At 41.5% G+C, this 16,895-nt stretch overlaps 6 protein-coding genes across 7 annotated transcripts; 3 read left to right on the top strand and 3 right to left on the bottom strand.

The window, feature by feature from the left end:
• Window positions 1-121: 121 nt before the first annotated feature.
• LOC18021754 (dirigent protein 23) lies at window positions 122-996 on the top strand. Its single transcript, XM_006404485.2, has 2 exons — window positions 122-472; window positions 580-996. Exons 1-2 carry the CDS (start codon window positions 157-159, stop codon window positions 819-821), a joined length of 558 nt encoding a protein of 185 aa, XP_006404548.1. The 5' UTR covers window positions 122-156; the 3' UTR covers window positions 822-996.
• Window positions 997-1,006: 10 nt separating this feature from the next.
• Window positions 1,007-3,304, top strand: LOC18021753 (pentatricopeptide repeat-containing protein At2g21090). Its single transcript, XM_006404484.2, has one exon. It carries the CDS (start codon window positions 1,360-1,362, stop codon window positions 3,148-3,150), a length of 1,791 nt encoding a protein of 596 aa, XP_006404547.1. The 5' UTR covers window positions 1,007-1,359; the 3' UTR covers window positions 3,151-3,304.
• Window positions 3,305-3,446: 142 nt separating this feature from the next.
• LOC18021752 lies at window positions 3,447-5,629 on the bottom strand. The gene is made up of 4 exons (XM_024158370.1): window positions 5,343-5,629; window positions 4,320-5,258; window positions 4,014-4,245; window positions 3,447-3,942 (listed from the first exon to the last, which is right to left on the bottom strand). The coding sequence occupies exons 2-4, from the start codon at window positions 5,193-5,195 to the stop codon at window positions 3,806-3,808; spliced, it is 1,245 nt and encodes a 414-aa protein (XP_024014138.1). The 5' UTR covers window positions 5,196-5,258; window positions 5,343-5,629; the 3' UTR covers window positions 3,447-3,805.
• LOC18021751 (U6 small nuclear RNA (adenine-(43)-N(6))-methyltransferase) lies at window positions 5,357-8,355 on the bottom strand. Of its 2 annotated transcripts, none has more exons than XM_024158369.1 (10): window positions 8,267-8,355; window positions 7,764-8,011; window positions 7,479-7,678; window positions 6,927-7,371; window positions 6,629-6,836; window positions 6,402-6,509; window positions 6,161-6,307; window positions 6,007-6,076; window positions 5,759-5,831; window positions 5,357-5,629 (listed from the first exon to the last, which is right to left on the bottom strand). In XM_024158369.1, the coding sequence occupies exons 2-9, from the start codon at window positions 7,991-7,993 to the stop codon at window positions 5,770-5,772; spliced, it is 1,470 nt and encodes a 489-aa protein (XP_024014137.1). In that variant the 5' UTR covers window positions 7,994-8,011; window positions 8,267-8,355; the 3' UTR covers window positions 5,357-5,629; window positions 5,759-5,769. The 2 variants fall into 2 exon arrangements, with proteins under 2 accessions (XP_024014137.1, XP_006404545.1); XM_006404482.2 differs by lacking the exon at window positions 8,267-8,355 and adding an exon at window positions 8,164-8,180.
• Window positions 8,356-12,446: 4,091 nt separating this feature from the next.
• LOC112088146 (cold shock protein 2) lies at window positions 12,447-13,438 on the top strand. The gene has a single exon (XM_024158388.1). It carries the CDS (start codon window positions 12,539-12,541, stop codon window positions 13,157-13,159), a length of 621 nt encoding a protein of 206 aa, XP_024014156.1. The 5' UTR covers window positions 12,447-12,538; the 3' UTR covers window positions 13,160-13,438.
• On the bottom strand, window positions 13,252-16,301 carry LOC18021992 (auxin transporter-like protein 2). Its single transcript, XM_006404481.2, has 6 exons — window positions 15,914-16,301; window positions 15,618-15,803; window positions 15,390-15,502; window positions 15,103-15,286; window positions 14,611-14,708; window positions 13,252-14,473 (listed from the first exon to the last, which is right to left on the bottom strand). Exons 1-6 carry the CDS (start codon window positions 16,070-16,072, stop codon window positions 13,768-13,770), a joined length of 1,446 nt encoding a protein of 481 aa, XP_006404544.1. The 5' UTR covers window positions 16,073-16,301; the 3' UTR covers window positions 13,252-13,767.
• Between the last annotated feature and the right edge of the window lie 594 nt (window positions 16,302-16,895).

Here is a 16,895-nt window from a genome sequence, read left to right as displayed (position 1 = left end):
GTAGCTAATTGAAGGTTCATTTTTTGTTGTTGTTGTTGAACTAACTTGGACGACTGTGCATGATCGGTGTAAGTCGTATAAGTAGGCTTATTCCATCGCAGCAGGAACTCATTTTAATTACTTGCAAATATATAGACAACATCATAAGGTAAAAATATGGCAAAAGCAGAGGATGTAATAATACTAGTGGTGGTAGTGTTAATAACGATAATGCCACTGGTTGCACAAGGATCAAGATGGGCTAATCTGCTGGAGGAATCAGGGAAGGAAAAGGTAACCAACCTTCAGTTCTATTTCCACGACACCTTGAGCGGCAAGAATCCGACCGCCGTTAAGGTGGCTCAGGCCGCCGACACTGACAAATCTCCGACCCTGTTCGGTGCCACGTTCATGGTGGATGATGCTCTAACCGAGACCGCCGATCCCAAATCCAAGCTCGTTGGCCGGGCCCAAGGCCTTTACGGTTCTTCATGTACATGCATATCTTGTCTCATAACCGGTTTAATGTTTGGTACAAACCAAATCTTAATAGTATTATTAATTTAATTTTATCTTGGTTTGGGTTTCTTGCTGGACAAGGTAAAGAAGAGGTAGGGCTGATAATGGCGATGAGCTTCTGTTTTGAGGACGGTCCTTACAAGGACAGCACCATAAGCATGATCGGGAAGAACTCGGCGATGAACCCAATTCGAGAAATGCCTATCGTCGGAGGCACTGGATTGTTCCGGATGGCTCGTGGCTACGCTATTGCACAGACCAATTGGTTCGATCTCAAGACCGGTGATGCGATCGTTGCCTATAACGTTACCGTTGTTCACTAGAAATAAACTAGCTAGAGAGATTACGGCTTTGTTTTTGGCCATGTCTACATGTAATGTAATATTTTCAGTACTTTCCATTTCTTTACGTTTTCGTTTCATACCTCGAGATTTTCTCTTGACGACGAGATAAATAAATATGTATTTTTTTTTTTACATCAAAACAACATATACTGTACTTAACACCTTTACAAAGTCAAATAGAAGTTTACAAACTAACAAACAAAGTCAAATAGAAGTTTACAAACTAACAAACAAAGTCAAAACGGAGAGAAATGATGATTAGACAAAGAAGGCCCGTAGGCTACAGACCTAAGCCCAAAAGTGAAAACGGGTTGTCTTTGTTTGCATGATCCACTACCAAAACCAGATCCGGTTTTACTTACCGATCCGACGGCGGATCAAGTCTCGTGTCATATGATTTCTAACCGGCGAATCTCGCCGGCGTTAAACCTTTCGGGCTTGTTTTCGCCGGGAGCAGCAGGAATTCATCGCATACAAGGAGTGAAGTCTCCTCCTCCCATGGTGGTTTCTCCCTCCAATGCCCATCAGTAACCCTAGGAAACGGCCAGTCTGTGTCGCTCGATCGTTTCTAAGCAGACACGCGAGCAAAGGAGAGCTCTCTCAGGCGGTGTCTCATCTCGAGTCTTTGACAGAAGCAGGGATTCGCTTACCCTTTGAAGTCCTAGCGTCGCTGCTACAGCGTTGTGGAGATACGAGGTCTCTGAAACAAGGCAAATGGATTCATCGTCACTTGAAGATAACAACTGGATTCAAGAGACCCAATACGCTTTTGTCCAATCATTTGATCGGAATGTACATGAAATGTGGTAAACCTATCGATGCGTGTAAAGTGTTTGATAAAATGCATTTCAGGAACTTGTATTCGTGGAACAATATGATCTCTGGGTATGTCAAATCAGGGATGTTGGTTCGCGCACGAGTCGTGTTCGATAGTATGCCCGAGAGGGATGTCGTGTCCTGGAACACGATGGTCATCGGGTACGCTCAGAACGGGAACCTACACGAGGCCCTGTGGTTTTACAGAGAGCTGAGGAGATCTGGGATCAAGTACAACGAGTTCAGCTTCGCCGGAGTTTTGACGGCATGTGTGAAATCGAGGGAGCTCCAGCTCAACCGGCAAGCTCACGGGCAGGTCCTGGTTGCTGGGTTTCTGTCAAATGTTGTGCTTTCTTGTTCAATCATCGATGCGTACGCAAAATGTGGGCAGATGGAGAGCGCTCACAGATGTTTTGATGAGATGTCAGTGAAGGATATTCATATTTGGACCACTCTCATCTCCGGATATGCCAAACTTGGGGACATGGAAGCCGCTGACAAGTTATTCTGTGAGATGCCAGAGAAAAATCCAGTCTCTTGGACCGCATTGATTGCTGGATATGTTAGACAAGGTTCAGGGGACCAAGCGCTGGACTTGTTCAGAAAAATGATTGCTTTGAGGGTTAAACCAGAGCAATTTACTTTCAGCAGCTGTCTCTGTGCCTCTGCGAGCACTGCATCTCTTAGACACGGGAAGCAAATTCATGGCTACATGTTCCGCACAAATGTTAGTCCCAATGCGATTGTTATAAGTTCTTTGATCGATATGTACTCCAAATCAGGGAGCTTAGAAGCCAGCGAGCGGGTTTTCGATCTCTGCGGTGACAAGCGAGACTGCGTTTTGTGGAATACGATGATTTCTGCATTGGCACAGCACGGGCTTGGCCACAAGGCCTTGCGCATGCTTGATGACATGATCAAACTCAGAGTTCATCCAAATCGGACGACTCTGATTGTGATTCTCAGTGCCTGTAGTCACTCAGGTCTGGTAGAGGAAGGAGTCAGGTGGTTTGAGTCAATGACAGTTGAGCACGGGGTCGTTCCCGACCAAGAACATTACGCATGTCTGATAGATCTCCTAGGTCGTGCCGGTTGTTTCAATGAACTGATGAGCAGGATAGAGAAGATGCCTTTTAAACCAGACGAGCATATCTGGAATGCAATCCTAGGAGTATCCAGAATCCATGGAAACGTAGAGCTGGGAAAGAGAGCGGCGGAAGAGCTGATCAAATTGGACCCAGAGTCGTCTGCGCCATACATATTGCTCTCGAGCATTTACGCAGACCATGGGAATTGGGAATCAGTTGAGAAGCTGAGAGGGGTTATGAAGATGCGAAGGGTGAATAAAGAAAAAGCTCTTAGTTGGATTGAAATCGAGAAGAAAATTGAAACTTTCGCAGTATCAGACGGGTCGCATCAACGTAAAGAAGAGATCTACTCCGTTCTGCATAATCTGGCTGCACTTATGGAAGAAGAAGCTTCAAGAACATGATCCGCGTTCAAGAAGATGCAAATTTTTCTTTCCAGGATTGTACACTGTTAAAGCCTGCAAAAAGAGCAGAGATTTATACGTGTTGTGATGATTTCGTTTTTAGCTTCAGAAGTTTTGTAAGTCTAGCAGAGCTAACAACTACAAATTTTGTTTTCTTCTTCTTCCAGATTTATTTGTTTAATAAAGAAGCAAAATGGAATAGAATTTTCATTCCCACAGACAGTTTTTTCTCGCTTTTAAATGCTAACCTCGGTTAAAAAATGGATTTTTCTGGTTGGATTTGTAATTGGCTCAGTTAATAGTTATTATTACAAAACAATGGAGATGACAGGTGAGAAAGAAATGGACAAATACAAAATGAAGACAAGCTACCAATATTTATGATGTCTCCATCAAATTTATGGCTAAGCCCAAAAAGGCAACCAAACAATGCCACAAGCCAATAAGCCAGTTTTTCTAAACCGGTGACTAAGTTTTGTGCATCGGTCAAGCTTTTAGTTCCTGTGTACACTTTACAATCCTGTGTACATTTGGAAATTCTACTGGTAAGGCTTCAAGAAGAAGCTCGTCCAATGGTTTACAAAATGAAAGAGAAGCGCTTTAATTGAAGCTTTCTGCGTTTTTTGTTGTTTGATATCTATAGTCCTGTGAGTGGTTAAGATAGAACCACGACCTTGCTCAGAATCCACATCACCAGAGAGAACTCAAATGCAAAGAGTGTATGGAGCAATCCTCTATCGAGTGCATATCCATAGAGCGTAATCCCTTTGTTGTTATGTCGCAGGTATTCCACTGCAATGATCAACTTTGCAAGTTTTATTTCGAGAAAAAGAAGAAAAGAATGCAATCTGAATATAACGCACCTAGAGCTTGCCTAGCCTGGAAGAAGGAAGATGAGTCCAGTGACGGCGACACATTGATGTATACGTTGTCGGATGAGTCAGTGTCACTGTCGGGTGAGGCGGCTTCAGAAGCACATGTCAAAGTCATGTGCCACCTCGTTGCAATGCACACTACTCCTTGAGCTCTGTGTGTTATTCTTGCAGCACCCAACAGGCACAAGAAGAATCCGCAGAGCTGAACTGCAGAGCATACCTTAAGATAGAAGAAAACATTAATGCAGATTGCTGAAAGTAGAGAATCAGCTCAACAAAAATTTAGAGTATTACCACCAAATCACCAGAGTTGAGGAAACTCTTGTCAGACTTTGAGGCAAAAACTAACAGTAAGGCCACAAACTGACTGGAACTTATCACAACAAAGGACGCGATGATGAAGAACCTGTACCTGTGACTTGTACTCGACAACTGTTTCTTGATCCTTGCGTGCTCCTTACATACATCTTCTATGGTGTCTGATCCACATCTATCGAACATCTTGTGCAGCCCTCGAAACCTCAGTATCAGCAGCTCACAGGTCAACCGGAACAGGACACAAACGAGCAAGAACACTCCTGTCCGGTAAACCCATGAAAATAAGACGAGCAAGAACATCACAAAGTTCAATGTAGCACAAGATGACTCTATGAAAGGAAATGATACTTCGGCTGAGGAGAAAAATATGCTCTTATGCACAATTTCTACAAGGAAAGAAGGCAAGAGTATGCAGGCCATGCAACGTAAGGCCTTGTCAAGTTCACGCGAAAAGCCTAGCTTCACCAACGTAAAATCATCAAGAAACAGAAGCTGTCTGAGACAATAAACCCTAAAGAAACATACTAGGGTCAAGAAGCCGATGAGGGCCAGCCCAGACTCTGGGAATTGGACAAGCACATTAAATGACTTGGTCTCGACAACTGGTGAAGGTGGGGTTTCAGGAGTTTTGATGGACAGACAACTCATGAGGGGGACTAGTAAAGTGAAGACTACAAACATCAAATAGGACACAGCTTTTCCATAAGAAGAGGAGTGATCCAAAGCGCAGCACTTGAGGAGAAGACGGAAGTTGCGCAGATCATCAGAAAGCAATGACTCTGATGGTTGTAAGGGTGTGTCTGAGTAGATGGACAGGTGATTGAAAAAATATTCGTCTTCACAAGGATTCATATTTTTCCAGATGAATCAAATTGTTAAGGGATCACCAAAGTGATATATAGAAGGTAAAGGCCACTGCGAAAAGAGAAAGTGACAACTCAAAATAAATACACCCACATGCAATGCAAGATATATATAGGTATTTGGTATATGTCTTACATTTTTCATCAGGAAATAGAGAAACTGGAGAGAAAAGCAAAAGTAGCTTGCTTTATCCCGTGAAGTGAAGAACCCCCTCTCTCTCTCTCTCCTTAACTACTTTTGGGTGATCCAACTTGGCTATGTGTAGCTTTCCCGGCAAGGTAGGCCTTTTCAAGTCTTGGTTCTAGTTAATATATGCAGTTGACAAACACGAGCGCTCTGCTATGCAACAACACTTTTTATCCACAACAAAATTCGATGATAGATTTCTGCTTGCTCTGTTGGGAGGAATTGTATCATTTTACCTAGGAATCAAAACACGGCTTGTGTTGTGAGTAAGAACATGTTACATGTGCCTGAGATTGAAGCTTTATATTCAGTTTAGTTTAGTTTATGCCAGATGCCATTCTTCAAGAGAGAAGTGAGAACAGTACCCTGAAACTGGTTACCGGCAAAATTTGGACTTCATACTTTCTTCCAACGAACAGAAAACAACTGAGAACAATCCTGCAGATGCATAATTATTAGGACAAATCAGTTGTCGTTGGTAACTTACAGCAAACGAAATGATACTTAACAATTTTTGTGAGACCAGTCGAAGTTAACAAAAGCGATGGCAGATTCATGAATAAAGAAGTGAACATTTGGCCAGCAATTTCGGGAAACCGAGCAAATGACTAACCTGAGAGGGGACTATCTTTCTGCTGTAATGATCCTTTTATAAGCAAAGTTCCTGGCATCTGCTGGAACACCTATAACAGAGATTTCTCCATCATACACCCGTTGAAAAGGGGAAGGCAATTGTTAAGGATATATTAAATCAAATCCAAACAAACCAAGATGCGGAAAGATAGGTTATCTTCAGGGACTTGCAAACTGGAGCTATCCAGGGACTGTTTTTCATATCCGTGGCTTCTTACAGTTTCCACATCTCTGATGCCATTCTTTGATATTATGTTGCACTGGTCACTGGACGCAACAATCTGCATAACAATAGAAGGGAACTTTGTTGAGCTTGAGATAGCGTAGAAACAAGATTGGATGGCAAGATGAAAACGATATTTGTAGTGCACTTACGTCAACAGAAAATGTGGATGAGTTTAATTTGCACGAGGCACCACAGCTCTTGAAGAATTCTTCAACTGATTGCAGCACATCTGCAGCACTGTACTGCCGTGTAATGCCCTATAAAACACAAAATCACCATGAAGAATGTAAGGCTCGACTAGAGACCGAGAACTTTTAATATAGTCGCCATAGAAAACATATGTTACCAGAGCATGTAAAAGTTAAAGATCAGTTACCTCAAGCATAAATGAAGAAATGCTCTTTTTGGCTACAGGAGGTGATATAATCTTCCTAGCTGTGGGTATGAAGGACCAAGCGAGGCCCCAACGGGATGTTTGGCCTTGGACAAATTCAGTGGTCTTTACAACTGTCACCCCTACTTCCCAAAGCTTAGATATCAAGAGTTTGAGGTTAGCCTTCTTTCCAAGCATTGAAGTGTACCACCTAATACAAAACATGAAGGCAAAAGATAAGTCCTCGTGGATGAAAACCCCGAATGTGAAAGAGCCAAGAGTTTATTTGGGGTACAGTCACCTGAATCTTTGCCTCAGTATAATGCTATCTTGGATAATACGGGTCACAAAAGCTTGCTCCCCACCATTGCAAACCATCTCCTCAGGAGTTCCACCGCATGAAGTTTTAGGGTTAAGGCCTGCTTCCCCAAAGGTCTCAAAAAAGGGAGGATTGGACATACAGAAGTCGAATGTTTCATTTTCCTTGACAACGCCAAGGAGTATGGGTGGTCCCATATAGCTCTTGTTGACATCATCAAGAGAATCAGAGTGAAGCGTGGTGGTTTCTTCTGCAGGTATCGTTTGACTAGAGTGCTTCTGACTCTCTCTATCTACAACCTCGGGGACATGGGACTCAGAGGAATGATCTGGAAGAGGTTTGGAGTCTCTGATCTCGATTAGGTCTGAAATATGGGGATTACTTTGAACATTCTTGGCAGCCCATTCTAGAGCTACGGCAGTAACATCTGCGCACAAAAGAAACAACAACATTGGCATCCAATAGAGAATGCAACTAACATAGAGCCATACTGCAATGGAGTTATTGATACCCATGAAAGAAAGAAGAAGAAACCTGAGGCGACAAAAATCCAACCAAAAAGGGATGCACCGAGGAGGGGATAGATGCAATTGGCCCCTGTACCAATGTCAAAGCCCTTAACTTTGCTTCCAGAACAACTTGGAATGATCTCAGAGGACAAAAGATCATTGATCCAATGGATGTAGTTGGATCTATTAGGAACAGTCGGGCAGAGCTGTCCGTCCGGAATCCACCTAGTAAAAACATTGAAGTATTTGTGTAAGATAAAAGGTGTGTAAAGGCAACGAAGATAACTTGCGTAACAATGGAATCAAATACCAGTTGAGGGAATGGTCGTGGAGAAGGAGGATACGAGTGAGCTCGCGGGTGGCGTTGTAATCGGTCCAGTCGATGCGGGGACGAGCACCGGAGAAGAAAACAAAGGGCTTGAAAGAAGGGTAAAGAGAGGCCAAGACAGCGAAGTCCGGTGGGTTGTCGGAGTATCTGTTGCTGGGATGGTTGGTGGAACCAGGTGGTCCTGACCTAGCTCTCTTCTTCCCCTTCCCCATCCCTAAGCCGCCGGTGAACTGGGTGTGAGAGAGAGAACACAATTGTTTCGATCATTGACAATGTGGTTTAACTGTGTTAATAAGATAAACCGAGATACTGTACTACTAATAAACCAAAATTAATCAGTTAATCAATTCACTAAAATTGGGTGGGTGTTAGTTAAGTTAACTGAAGAAGACTCAATAATTGTTATAGCTCGCTGGGGCAATTCGTCGAACACTTGGCGTACAGCTAGTTTTTTTGCTTAAACAGAGAGGCTTTTTCGCACGCACCTGCGAGTAAGAAGCTGATGTGGTTACGAAATTGAGCGAGAGAAGTAAAGCCTAAACAATTCGGCGGGAGATGGGGAACAATATATAAATTCGAAACCTCATCAGGAAAATAGCCGGCCAGATGCTGTTGTTACGGATGATTTTTTTTTTTTTTTCTTGTGAATGGATTGGATATCCCAATTTGTTTGCTACTGATTTTCTCATTGATTTTTACATTCCCTTTTTTCTAAAAAAAGAAAGAAAAAAAACAATACTGCTTAACACTGATGTCCTCCATTGTTGTGTTACTTTTCTTCTATCCTCCAATGTTGTAAACAATTGTCCATTGGAATACAGGCGCTGATCCTTGGTGTGTCTCTCTTCTGCCAATGCTCCATTGCCAGCTTGACTCGAAAAATCCTTTGCAACAACTCAATGGGACAGGACTATCCAAGTCTTTGGTTTTTTTTTGGTAAAAATGTTAAGATTATATTACTAATTTTCAATTTTATGATAAACAAGAAATGAAAAAGACCAAAAATAACAGAAGCAAACTACAGCAAACGGTAACAAACAACCACGACTAGCGAAGACAACCTAACAAAACAACCTGGAAAGACACCATCGGAGGAAGCGCGCAAAGGACAAACTGTGGGAAGGGGAAGCTCGGATGTCTAAAACTACGAAGATGTTACCACGAGAACCGAGATCCTGGTCTGTCCTCAAAAACCTATAAAACTCGATGCCTACAGCTTCACCACGGGCAAAAAGACCCTCTTCGAGACAAAAGAGCAAGCTGCGTTCGGAAAACTAGTAGAAATTGGCATATCCCGCACACGAGAACTAAGATAGCGAGCTTAAAAATCTCTTGGAGGTCGAACCACCAGTACCCCACGCAAAACAAAGTCCACAAGGAACCGTTGCAAAGGAGCCTCATCCCAATCCTAGCCACTAAGACAACAAACCAACCCTCCTAAGAAACCGGCACATGAGCTTGAGGCGACAAAGACACAGCCGCACCCTGTCGAGACCGAACACGCACCAACGAGAGTCTTCGGGCCACCCGGAAGAGAAGACAGACGAAGAACCCCTCCACCATCTACCACCTTCCGCCTAACAAAACCCATTGGTGGAGCAACAAGACCGAGGAGATCCGAGCACCAGAAGAACCAAGCGAAGCCTCGCAAAGGAGACAATAACCTGAAAACTACTAAGCGAACCCAAAACCACCGAAGCAGAAATGGAAACCATCGCCGATGATAACACCACTGCCACACACTACCATCAAGAAGTTGGATAGCCTCGCGATTGGAGATGCTGCAACCACGCGCCACTATCGAGAGGCCGGAGAGCCACCACCCTCCTCGAGCTGCTCTTAAAAAGAAACGCCGGAGAAATCCTGCAAACTCGCCACCACCAGCCACCACCGAGCCAACAACAGACCACAAGAGCCTCGACGAGACCAGCCTCCAGGACTGTCGTCGTGAGGGTCTCTGGCCACGCCGAGAAACCAGATCTCAACCACCTGCCTGCAGAGAACAGGGAGTGAGATAGGCTTCAACACAGACATCCGGTTGACTAGGTGGATGACGCCAGCCATCAAAGACGCTGCACCACCGCCACTGCAACCCCCTGACACCGCCAGGGAAGCAACGCCGACGAGGAAGGACCACTTGAGAACTCGACAAGCAGCACACGGTCAAAATGAGAACGCCGAGAAAAGAGAAAAGAGGAAGGGACAAGAGGGAGACCCTCCCTGGCGGAGGCGAGAAGCGCCGGACGCTGGAGAGGCAGACCGGAGCGGCGGCGGCTGGAAGAAAACTAGGGCGAACACTTTTCTTTTAGAGAGTAGAGTGAGAAAATGCGTTTTTCACTTTCGTTTCCAAGTATTTGGTTGATGAATCGCACATAAATAATAAGTCAAAACTTTTCAGATTCTACTATTGGCGAGAGCAGAACAATTAAAAACATGATCATTCTCCATCGCATCGACAAACAGATTTGGAATCGGCTAGCATCTATACGGGACATAGGTGATAGCATATATGAAGACATAATCGAAGCATAGTTTTGAGTCGAGTTGATTGCTTGAAGAGGAAGTTCTTATGAAATCTTTGTATTATTAGCCTAATCTTTCTTAGTTGTAAAACATGTTTTTTTTTTTGTTGGTTGAATTAATTTGACATTTAATTCCAAAAAAGAGTAAACACATATCTCTTATTATATCAGTTATAATGCATTTCAACAGAAATTCGACGCGATCAATTATAATTTACCAGGTCTAGGTTTGGCATTGGCATTGTGTTACAAAAACTCTTCTGTTTGAATTTTTCTATTTGCATAACACTATCCATACTCATTTTGAAATTATCGACCGACATTTATTAAAGCTCAATCACTTCTTCACACTATAGGTTGATGGAATCACAATTGATATCAATAAACTTAGTAGCTACAACTACTACGACAACAAATCAACGACACATTAACTATAGGGTATTAAGGTATGAATGGTAACGAAAAAGCCGTACGTATTTTATTGGTGATTTCAAAAACGTCTTTTAAACACAAATCATGTACTTTTTTTGTAAATTGCGTTTTTGTAAAAATAATATAAAAATAAATGAAAACTGCGCACGGATTTCAATCACTTGTAAAATAAGTTCCGCAAATTTAATATCTTCCCACTTGTAATAAGATGTGGTTCAAATAAAAACGCATGTAGTTGTATAAGTTTTTACTATTTTAATAATAAAATCAATAGATATATGTTAGAATAAACAATATTATTATAAATTTATCTATATTTTTCAAAACAATGTTTGATTATCTTTTAACACGTTAAAAGTTTTCTAATGTAAAATTTTTACTATATTTTATGTTAAAATCAATTTTTATATAAATTTATATAAAAATCTCTATAATACAATTTATAATTATTTTTCACTCTATAATTATATTATTTATTATCTATTTTTCTTATATATTTATCTATAATATGTAATCTGCACCACATTAGTTTTATTTACCATTCAAATATTTTATTGTGAACTGCAAATTGTTTTTTTACCAATCAAATATTATTGAGTACCGCTTATTAAATATAAATCGTATTTGTTCTGCAAATATATTTTTTCACATGTATCGCAATTGAACCATACCACACTCTTAAACCGTTTTTTTCGGATAGTCAAAAACGCTGTCACCATTCGGATCCATAGTCTAATACAGTATTTTCTTTTTATTGAAAAATTGATATATTTTGAGTAAAAGTACTAATAAATATTCAGAATAAATATTTTTATGTTCCGAGGACTGATTTAAAAGAAGCATTGACAAGTCCCATCGTCATGTCATTTGGAATAAGGACGTTACACTTTTGACCACTCTTTTTGAAGCTTTGACTGGAAATAATAAAAACATTAGGGGATAATCTGTAAATTTAATACTGTTTTGATACTAAAGCGAAATATTATAAAATAAAGAAATCAAACGGCACGCAGTTTGCGTTCCCAAAATTGTGGGACTAGTCAAAATATCTGCTTACGTCCGTCAACTTTAATGTTGACTGAACCAGAAAACAAAAAAACAAATACTCCATAGTACCCCTTTACTCTATGGGAGTATATTAAAAGATTATTGTCTTTCCCATAGTACCCCTTTTACTCTGTTAGATCTTTTCGGGAGAAGAGGATAAGCTTTAAACGATATTCTCTATTTTTCTTTTAAGGGAAGTGCAAAAATATATATAATTCAACAACTTAAGATGTGAATCTGACGGCTGAAAACCGTCCTGCAAAGAATCCCCAACCGTCCAGATCGAAGCTGGGCCAGTGCTCCCTTTAGTTTCCCAAAAAGGAAAAATAATACAATAGGCTGGCCCATTTAGGACATCCATTCTAATATATGTTTTTTTTTTGTCTTAGCATTATTATTCACACCATTTCGTTTCTTTTTGGAAGAAAATTTGGCGAAGTTTGTAAAATGTGTTAAATGTTTTTCCGTTGGAAAAAGTCAAGAAATTGTGCAGAAAAATATAGACAAATAATAAATAACGAATGGGAAAATGGAAAGACGTACCATAAAAAATGGGAATATGAAAAGATATTGAAAGAAAATGGGAGAAAGTAATTAATAATAATAATAAAATGCAGACGTGGCACTGATACCCTTTCCACACATCTGCTGCAGATATAAGCCAGCGTCTGCCTCACGCCAAGGGAGAGAGAGAGAGATCTAATCGGTGATTTTTGTTATTCGGAGAGAAAAGAGAAGAAGAGAGATTTGATCAGAATGAGTGGCGTCGACGGAAACAACGGTGGAGAGAGACGCAAGGGGTCGGTGAAGTGGTTCGACACCCAGAAGGGGTTCGGCTTCATCACACCCGAAGACGGTGGTGACGATCTCTTCGTTCATCAGTCCTCCATCAGATCTGAGGGATTTCGTAGCCTTGCCGCCGACGAATCTGTCGAGTTCGAGGTTGAGGTCGACAACACCGGACGTCCCAAGGCTGTCGAAGTGTCCGGACCCGACGGCGCTCCCGTTCAGGGAAATAGCGGCGGTTCATCTGAGGGACGCGGTGGTTTTGGTGGTGGAAGAGGTGGCGGACGTGGTGGCGGAGGCCGCGGATATAGTAGCGGCGGTGGTGGTTACGGAGGAGGTTATGGTGGTGGTGGCCGTGGCGGAGGTGGTGGTGATGGCGCTTGCTACAAGTGCGGGGAACAAGGTCACATGGCGAGAGACTGTTCTCAAGGTGGTGGTGGATACGGTGGAGGTGGATACGGTGGAGGCGGTGGTGGATACGGAGGAGGTGGCGGTGGCGGTAGGTTCGGCGGTGGAGGAGGTGGCGGAAGCTGCTACAGCTGCGGAGAGTCGGGCCATTTCGCAAGGGACTGCACAAGCGGCGGTCGTTAAAGCAAAACAACTTCAAGGCGGTGTTCAAGGGTAAATCAGTCATCTCACACATGAAAAGACGATCCTCTTTCTCGCCGCCTGCTATCAATATCTATCTTTTTCGTTATTTTTTTGGTTATTTAATCTTCGTGTTCATCTATGTCTTGGAATTATTAGGACTCGTTGTTATGGTTATTATGGTTATGGTTATGGTGCTTGTGATGGATTTTAGCTGTTGGATTGTTATTGCATGTTTATCAAACTTTTGCTTATGCTCTATATTCCAAGCCTTCTTTACTACATTTTTTTATAAATTATGTTGAAAAACTCGAATTGAATCCTTGAAAATGTTTGGCGTCTCTAAGTTCTATTGAGGTTTTGGGTTGTTATTATGCCCAACGGATAAACATTTTGTTGTTTAGGAAGAATACAAAGGATGAAATATATCTGCGTTGTTCCTAAAAGTTTTGTTTTCTTCTTTAATTTTCAAAGATAATAAAGGACAATGAAAATGGTCAAAGCAAAACGAACCCACAAAACACTAGGGGAAACACTAGGGGAACTTTTGTAGATCTAAACGAACCCAAATCTTATCGTGAGAGCATCATTCATTGTTGCTCAGTAAAGTTTCAAAGGTGGGAGCGAGTGTGATTGTGGCTGATGGGAGGAGGCGAGGCCGTAACGGGAGGAGGGCACTGGTAGCATTTGGTGAAGAGGCCGAAAGTGTCGATCTGGTGAACAAAATTGATCATGCTGGCCCAGCCACCGAAGCCGAATCCAACGATGAAGACCCAAACCACAATGAACGCGTTGATGGTGAAAGCCCCAGTCCAGCGCCCAAGAAACTTCGGAGGCTGCTCGACGGCGTTCTCGCGTGCGGCGGAGGAGCGGAAGGTGAAGATGTGAGCGAGCGCAGGGATGATGTAGACGGTGAAGCTGACGAGGAGAGAGCCGACGGTGGAGTTGATGGGACCGAAGAAAGGGAAAACGATGGCAAGAAACCAAATGGGAATAACGACGGGAAGCCTAGCGGCGGCTCGCTTGCACATGCTCCGGCACTCGTGCATCCCTATGAGCTTCTCCCACACGAAGTAGAGCGGCGTGCACGCGAACCCAAACGTTATGAACTGGTGGATGAGCATCAGCACCACTGCGAAGTCTCGGAATAGGTTCTTTGGCAGCAGAGCGAATGCGTTTGAATGGTTTAGAAGCATATCGCCAAACGCCCAGTAAACCGCAGACGCTGAAGGCAGCGTCAGCGTCAGCACGTACACAGTCGCGAACAGGTATATCGACTTGAACTTCTGCGGCTTCCACATCGCATGCATTATTTCTCTGCCACCACCAACAACCATATTCAGACAAAATTTAATTTCATATACATATTCTTGTAATTCCGGTTATGCCCCCCATCCCTTATGTATTGATGGGGTTAAAAAGGTAAAAGAAGAAAATAGAGAAAGAGACATTACACAGTAACAGCATGACCTCCGAAAGTGTAAAGAATGTTTGTGGCCCCTGTGAAGTATAACACCAGCTTGCTTGGTCCCGAATGCTTCACTCCTTCTACCTATATACATATGAAGTAGTGACCAAACAACAAATGTTAAATAGTTATATTTTATCCACATACTACATATATACATGTTATTATTAAATAATATATCTAAAGCATCTACAAAAGCAACGACGTATGATTTATGCATCAAACCATATACTATGTCAGTCGTCTGACACCACTGTATATAGTATAGTATAGTATAGTATAGTATAGTATAGTATAGGGGTTGGGTAAAGTGGTCCCAACCACATGTTGCTTCATACAGAAGCGCCCAAAGACACAAGCAATAAGACAACTTTTTTGATGTTTTTGAGTCCCCTTAATCCACAACAACACCAGCTAGCTAATCTAACCTTAGCTAGAATTTATAAAGAAGAAATGATTCATTAATTAATTAATTAACCTGGCCATGGAGGATGGAGGCAATGGTGAGGTACCAAGCAGTGTAAGTCGTCATCAAGAGTCCAAGAAAGGACCAGATCCTGTAGTTGTGGAAGGAAGGGATGAACACTGTGGTCGCACAACATGCCCCAAATATGTATGTCCATGTCCTCTTGTCCAGATTGTCATTTATGTAATATATGTTGCTGCACATTCATTCATCAGTTGTTATGATGAATGCTAGCTAATCCTCTCTTCTTTTCTTTCCTCAATATATAAAAAAGGATTGATTAATGGGTTAGCTAGTACCTGGCACAGGCTATGAGTTGAATCACGGATCCAAAGAGAAGGAAGGTGCAGTTGAATGCTAACCCAACATTCCTCCAGTGCTTCCCAAGCAATCCATCAAGAACCTCAAACCACTTCACATATTGTTTTTAAAAAGAGACCCAATGTCAAAAAGATAGCTAAGCTTGAGATACTAATATATATATATATATATACAAATTAAAGAGCTATAGCAATTTCAATTGTTACCTGAATGACATGGTTTCTGAAGTTAACTTTCTCTCTCTCTTTTCTGGTTCTGTATTCAACATAGAGAATGCTGATGAGGTATGCAGTCCAGCTACCCAAGAGGCCATAGAAGAGCTGAAACAGAATCCCTGAGAGCATCCCAAGCTGTGAAAATGAATATGGCAGCGTCAACAGCACTTGCGCCACCTAAACAAACAATCAATTTCTGATCATCATCATATTCCTCTATATTATATGATATATCATCAAGTTACGGACGGACAGAGTAAAGACCAAAAGCTTTCTCCATTACGTACCTGATTGGAAGCGCAGCTAAACCAAGCATCATAGACAGAGCCGCCATGCCAAAACATGTTTGAAAGCTTTGATTTCATATCCGAGGCTTTCCCTTCACTCTCCATCTCCACATAGTTCCCAACAACAACCGTCTCCACTGCTTTCTCACCGTTCTCCATTGCTTCTTCTCTCTTTTGAGTAGAATACCAGTAGATGGAGAGAGTTTATAAATAATATATATATATATAGAGAGAGAGAGCCAGAGAGGGAGAGAAAGAAAGAAGGAAACTAATAGAAGAGTGTGACTGTGTGTAGACAGAGAGGGAGACACGGAAGTAGTTTTTCAAGGCAAGAGGATGATGAGCAAAGCCCCAAGCAAACTCTCTTCCCTTTTGTTCTTGATAGCTACTTGTGAGAGATTTTGTTTTGGGAGTGACGACATACATAGTTTCAAATTATATATACTACTCTCGATTTAAAGTATCTTTTTCCCACAGATAATGATATACTATCATACTGTATTTATTTATTGTAACCAGTATTATTAATTATCAAACCTAACAAAAATTCTATTGTTACCCACTTACCAATATTACTGTTATTTGTTCATGAATATTTATTACAATATGGGTAGCTTTGAAAGGGTGATTTTACTAAGAGTTTCAATGTATTTGTTTTTTATTTTCCAAATATTATGTCGATTGACAATCCGGTAAAGATGATCAGTGATTTCTTAAATATTTTTCATTCTTTTTTGTGTGGAAAATACAATAACAATTCGAGTCATTGTGGAAATGGAAATCGTGATATTATCATGGTATACTGTCTCCGTCAAAATTTTCTAATGAAAAAGTAATGCCGAAATCAGATGGCTAATATATTTACTTGTACTAAAAGTCCAAGTACTGGTTTGTTGTTTTTATCAGCAAATTTATACAAACTATTTTAAAGCTATTTGTTAAATAAAAAAAGTTTTCTTAACAAACACATTTTTACTTGGCT

The sequence above is a fragment of the Eutrema salsugineum genome, unplaced genomic scaffold (genome assembly GCF_000478725.1).
Source record: "Eutrema salsugineum unplaced genomic scaffold, Eutsalg1_0 scaffold_15, whole genome shotgun sequence".
Taxonomy (NCBI): Eukaryota; Viridiplantae; Streptophyta; class Magnoliopsida; order Brassicales; family Brassicaceae; genus Eutrema; species Eutrema salsugineum.
This window is presented reverse-complemented; position numbering and strand designations above follow the sequence as displayed.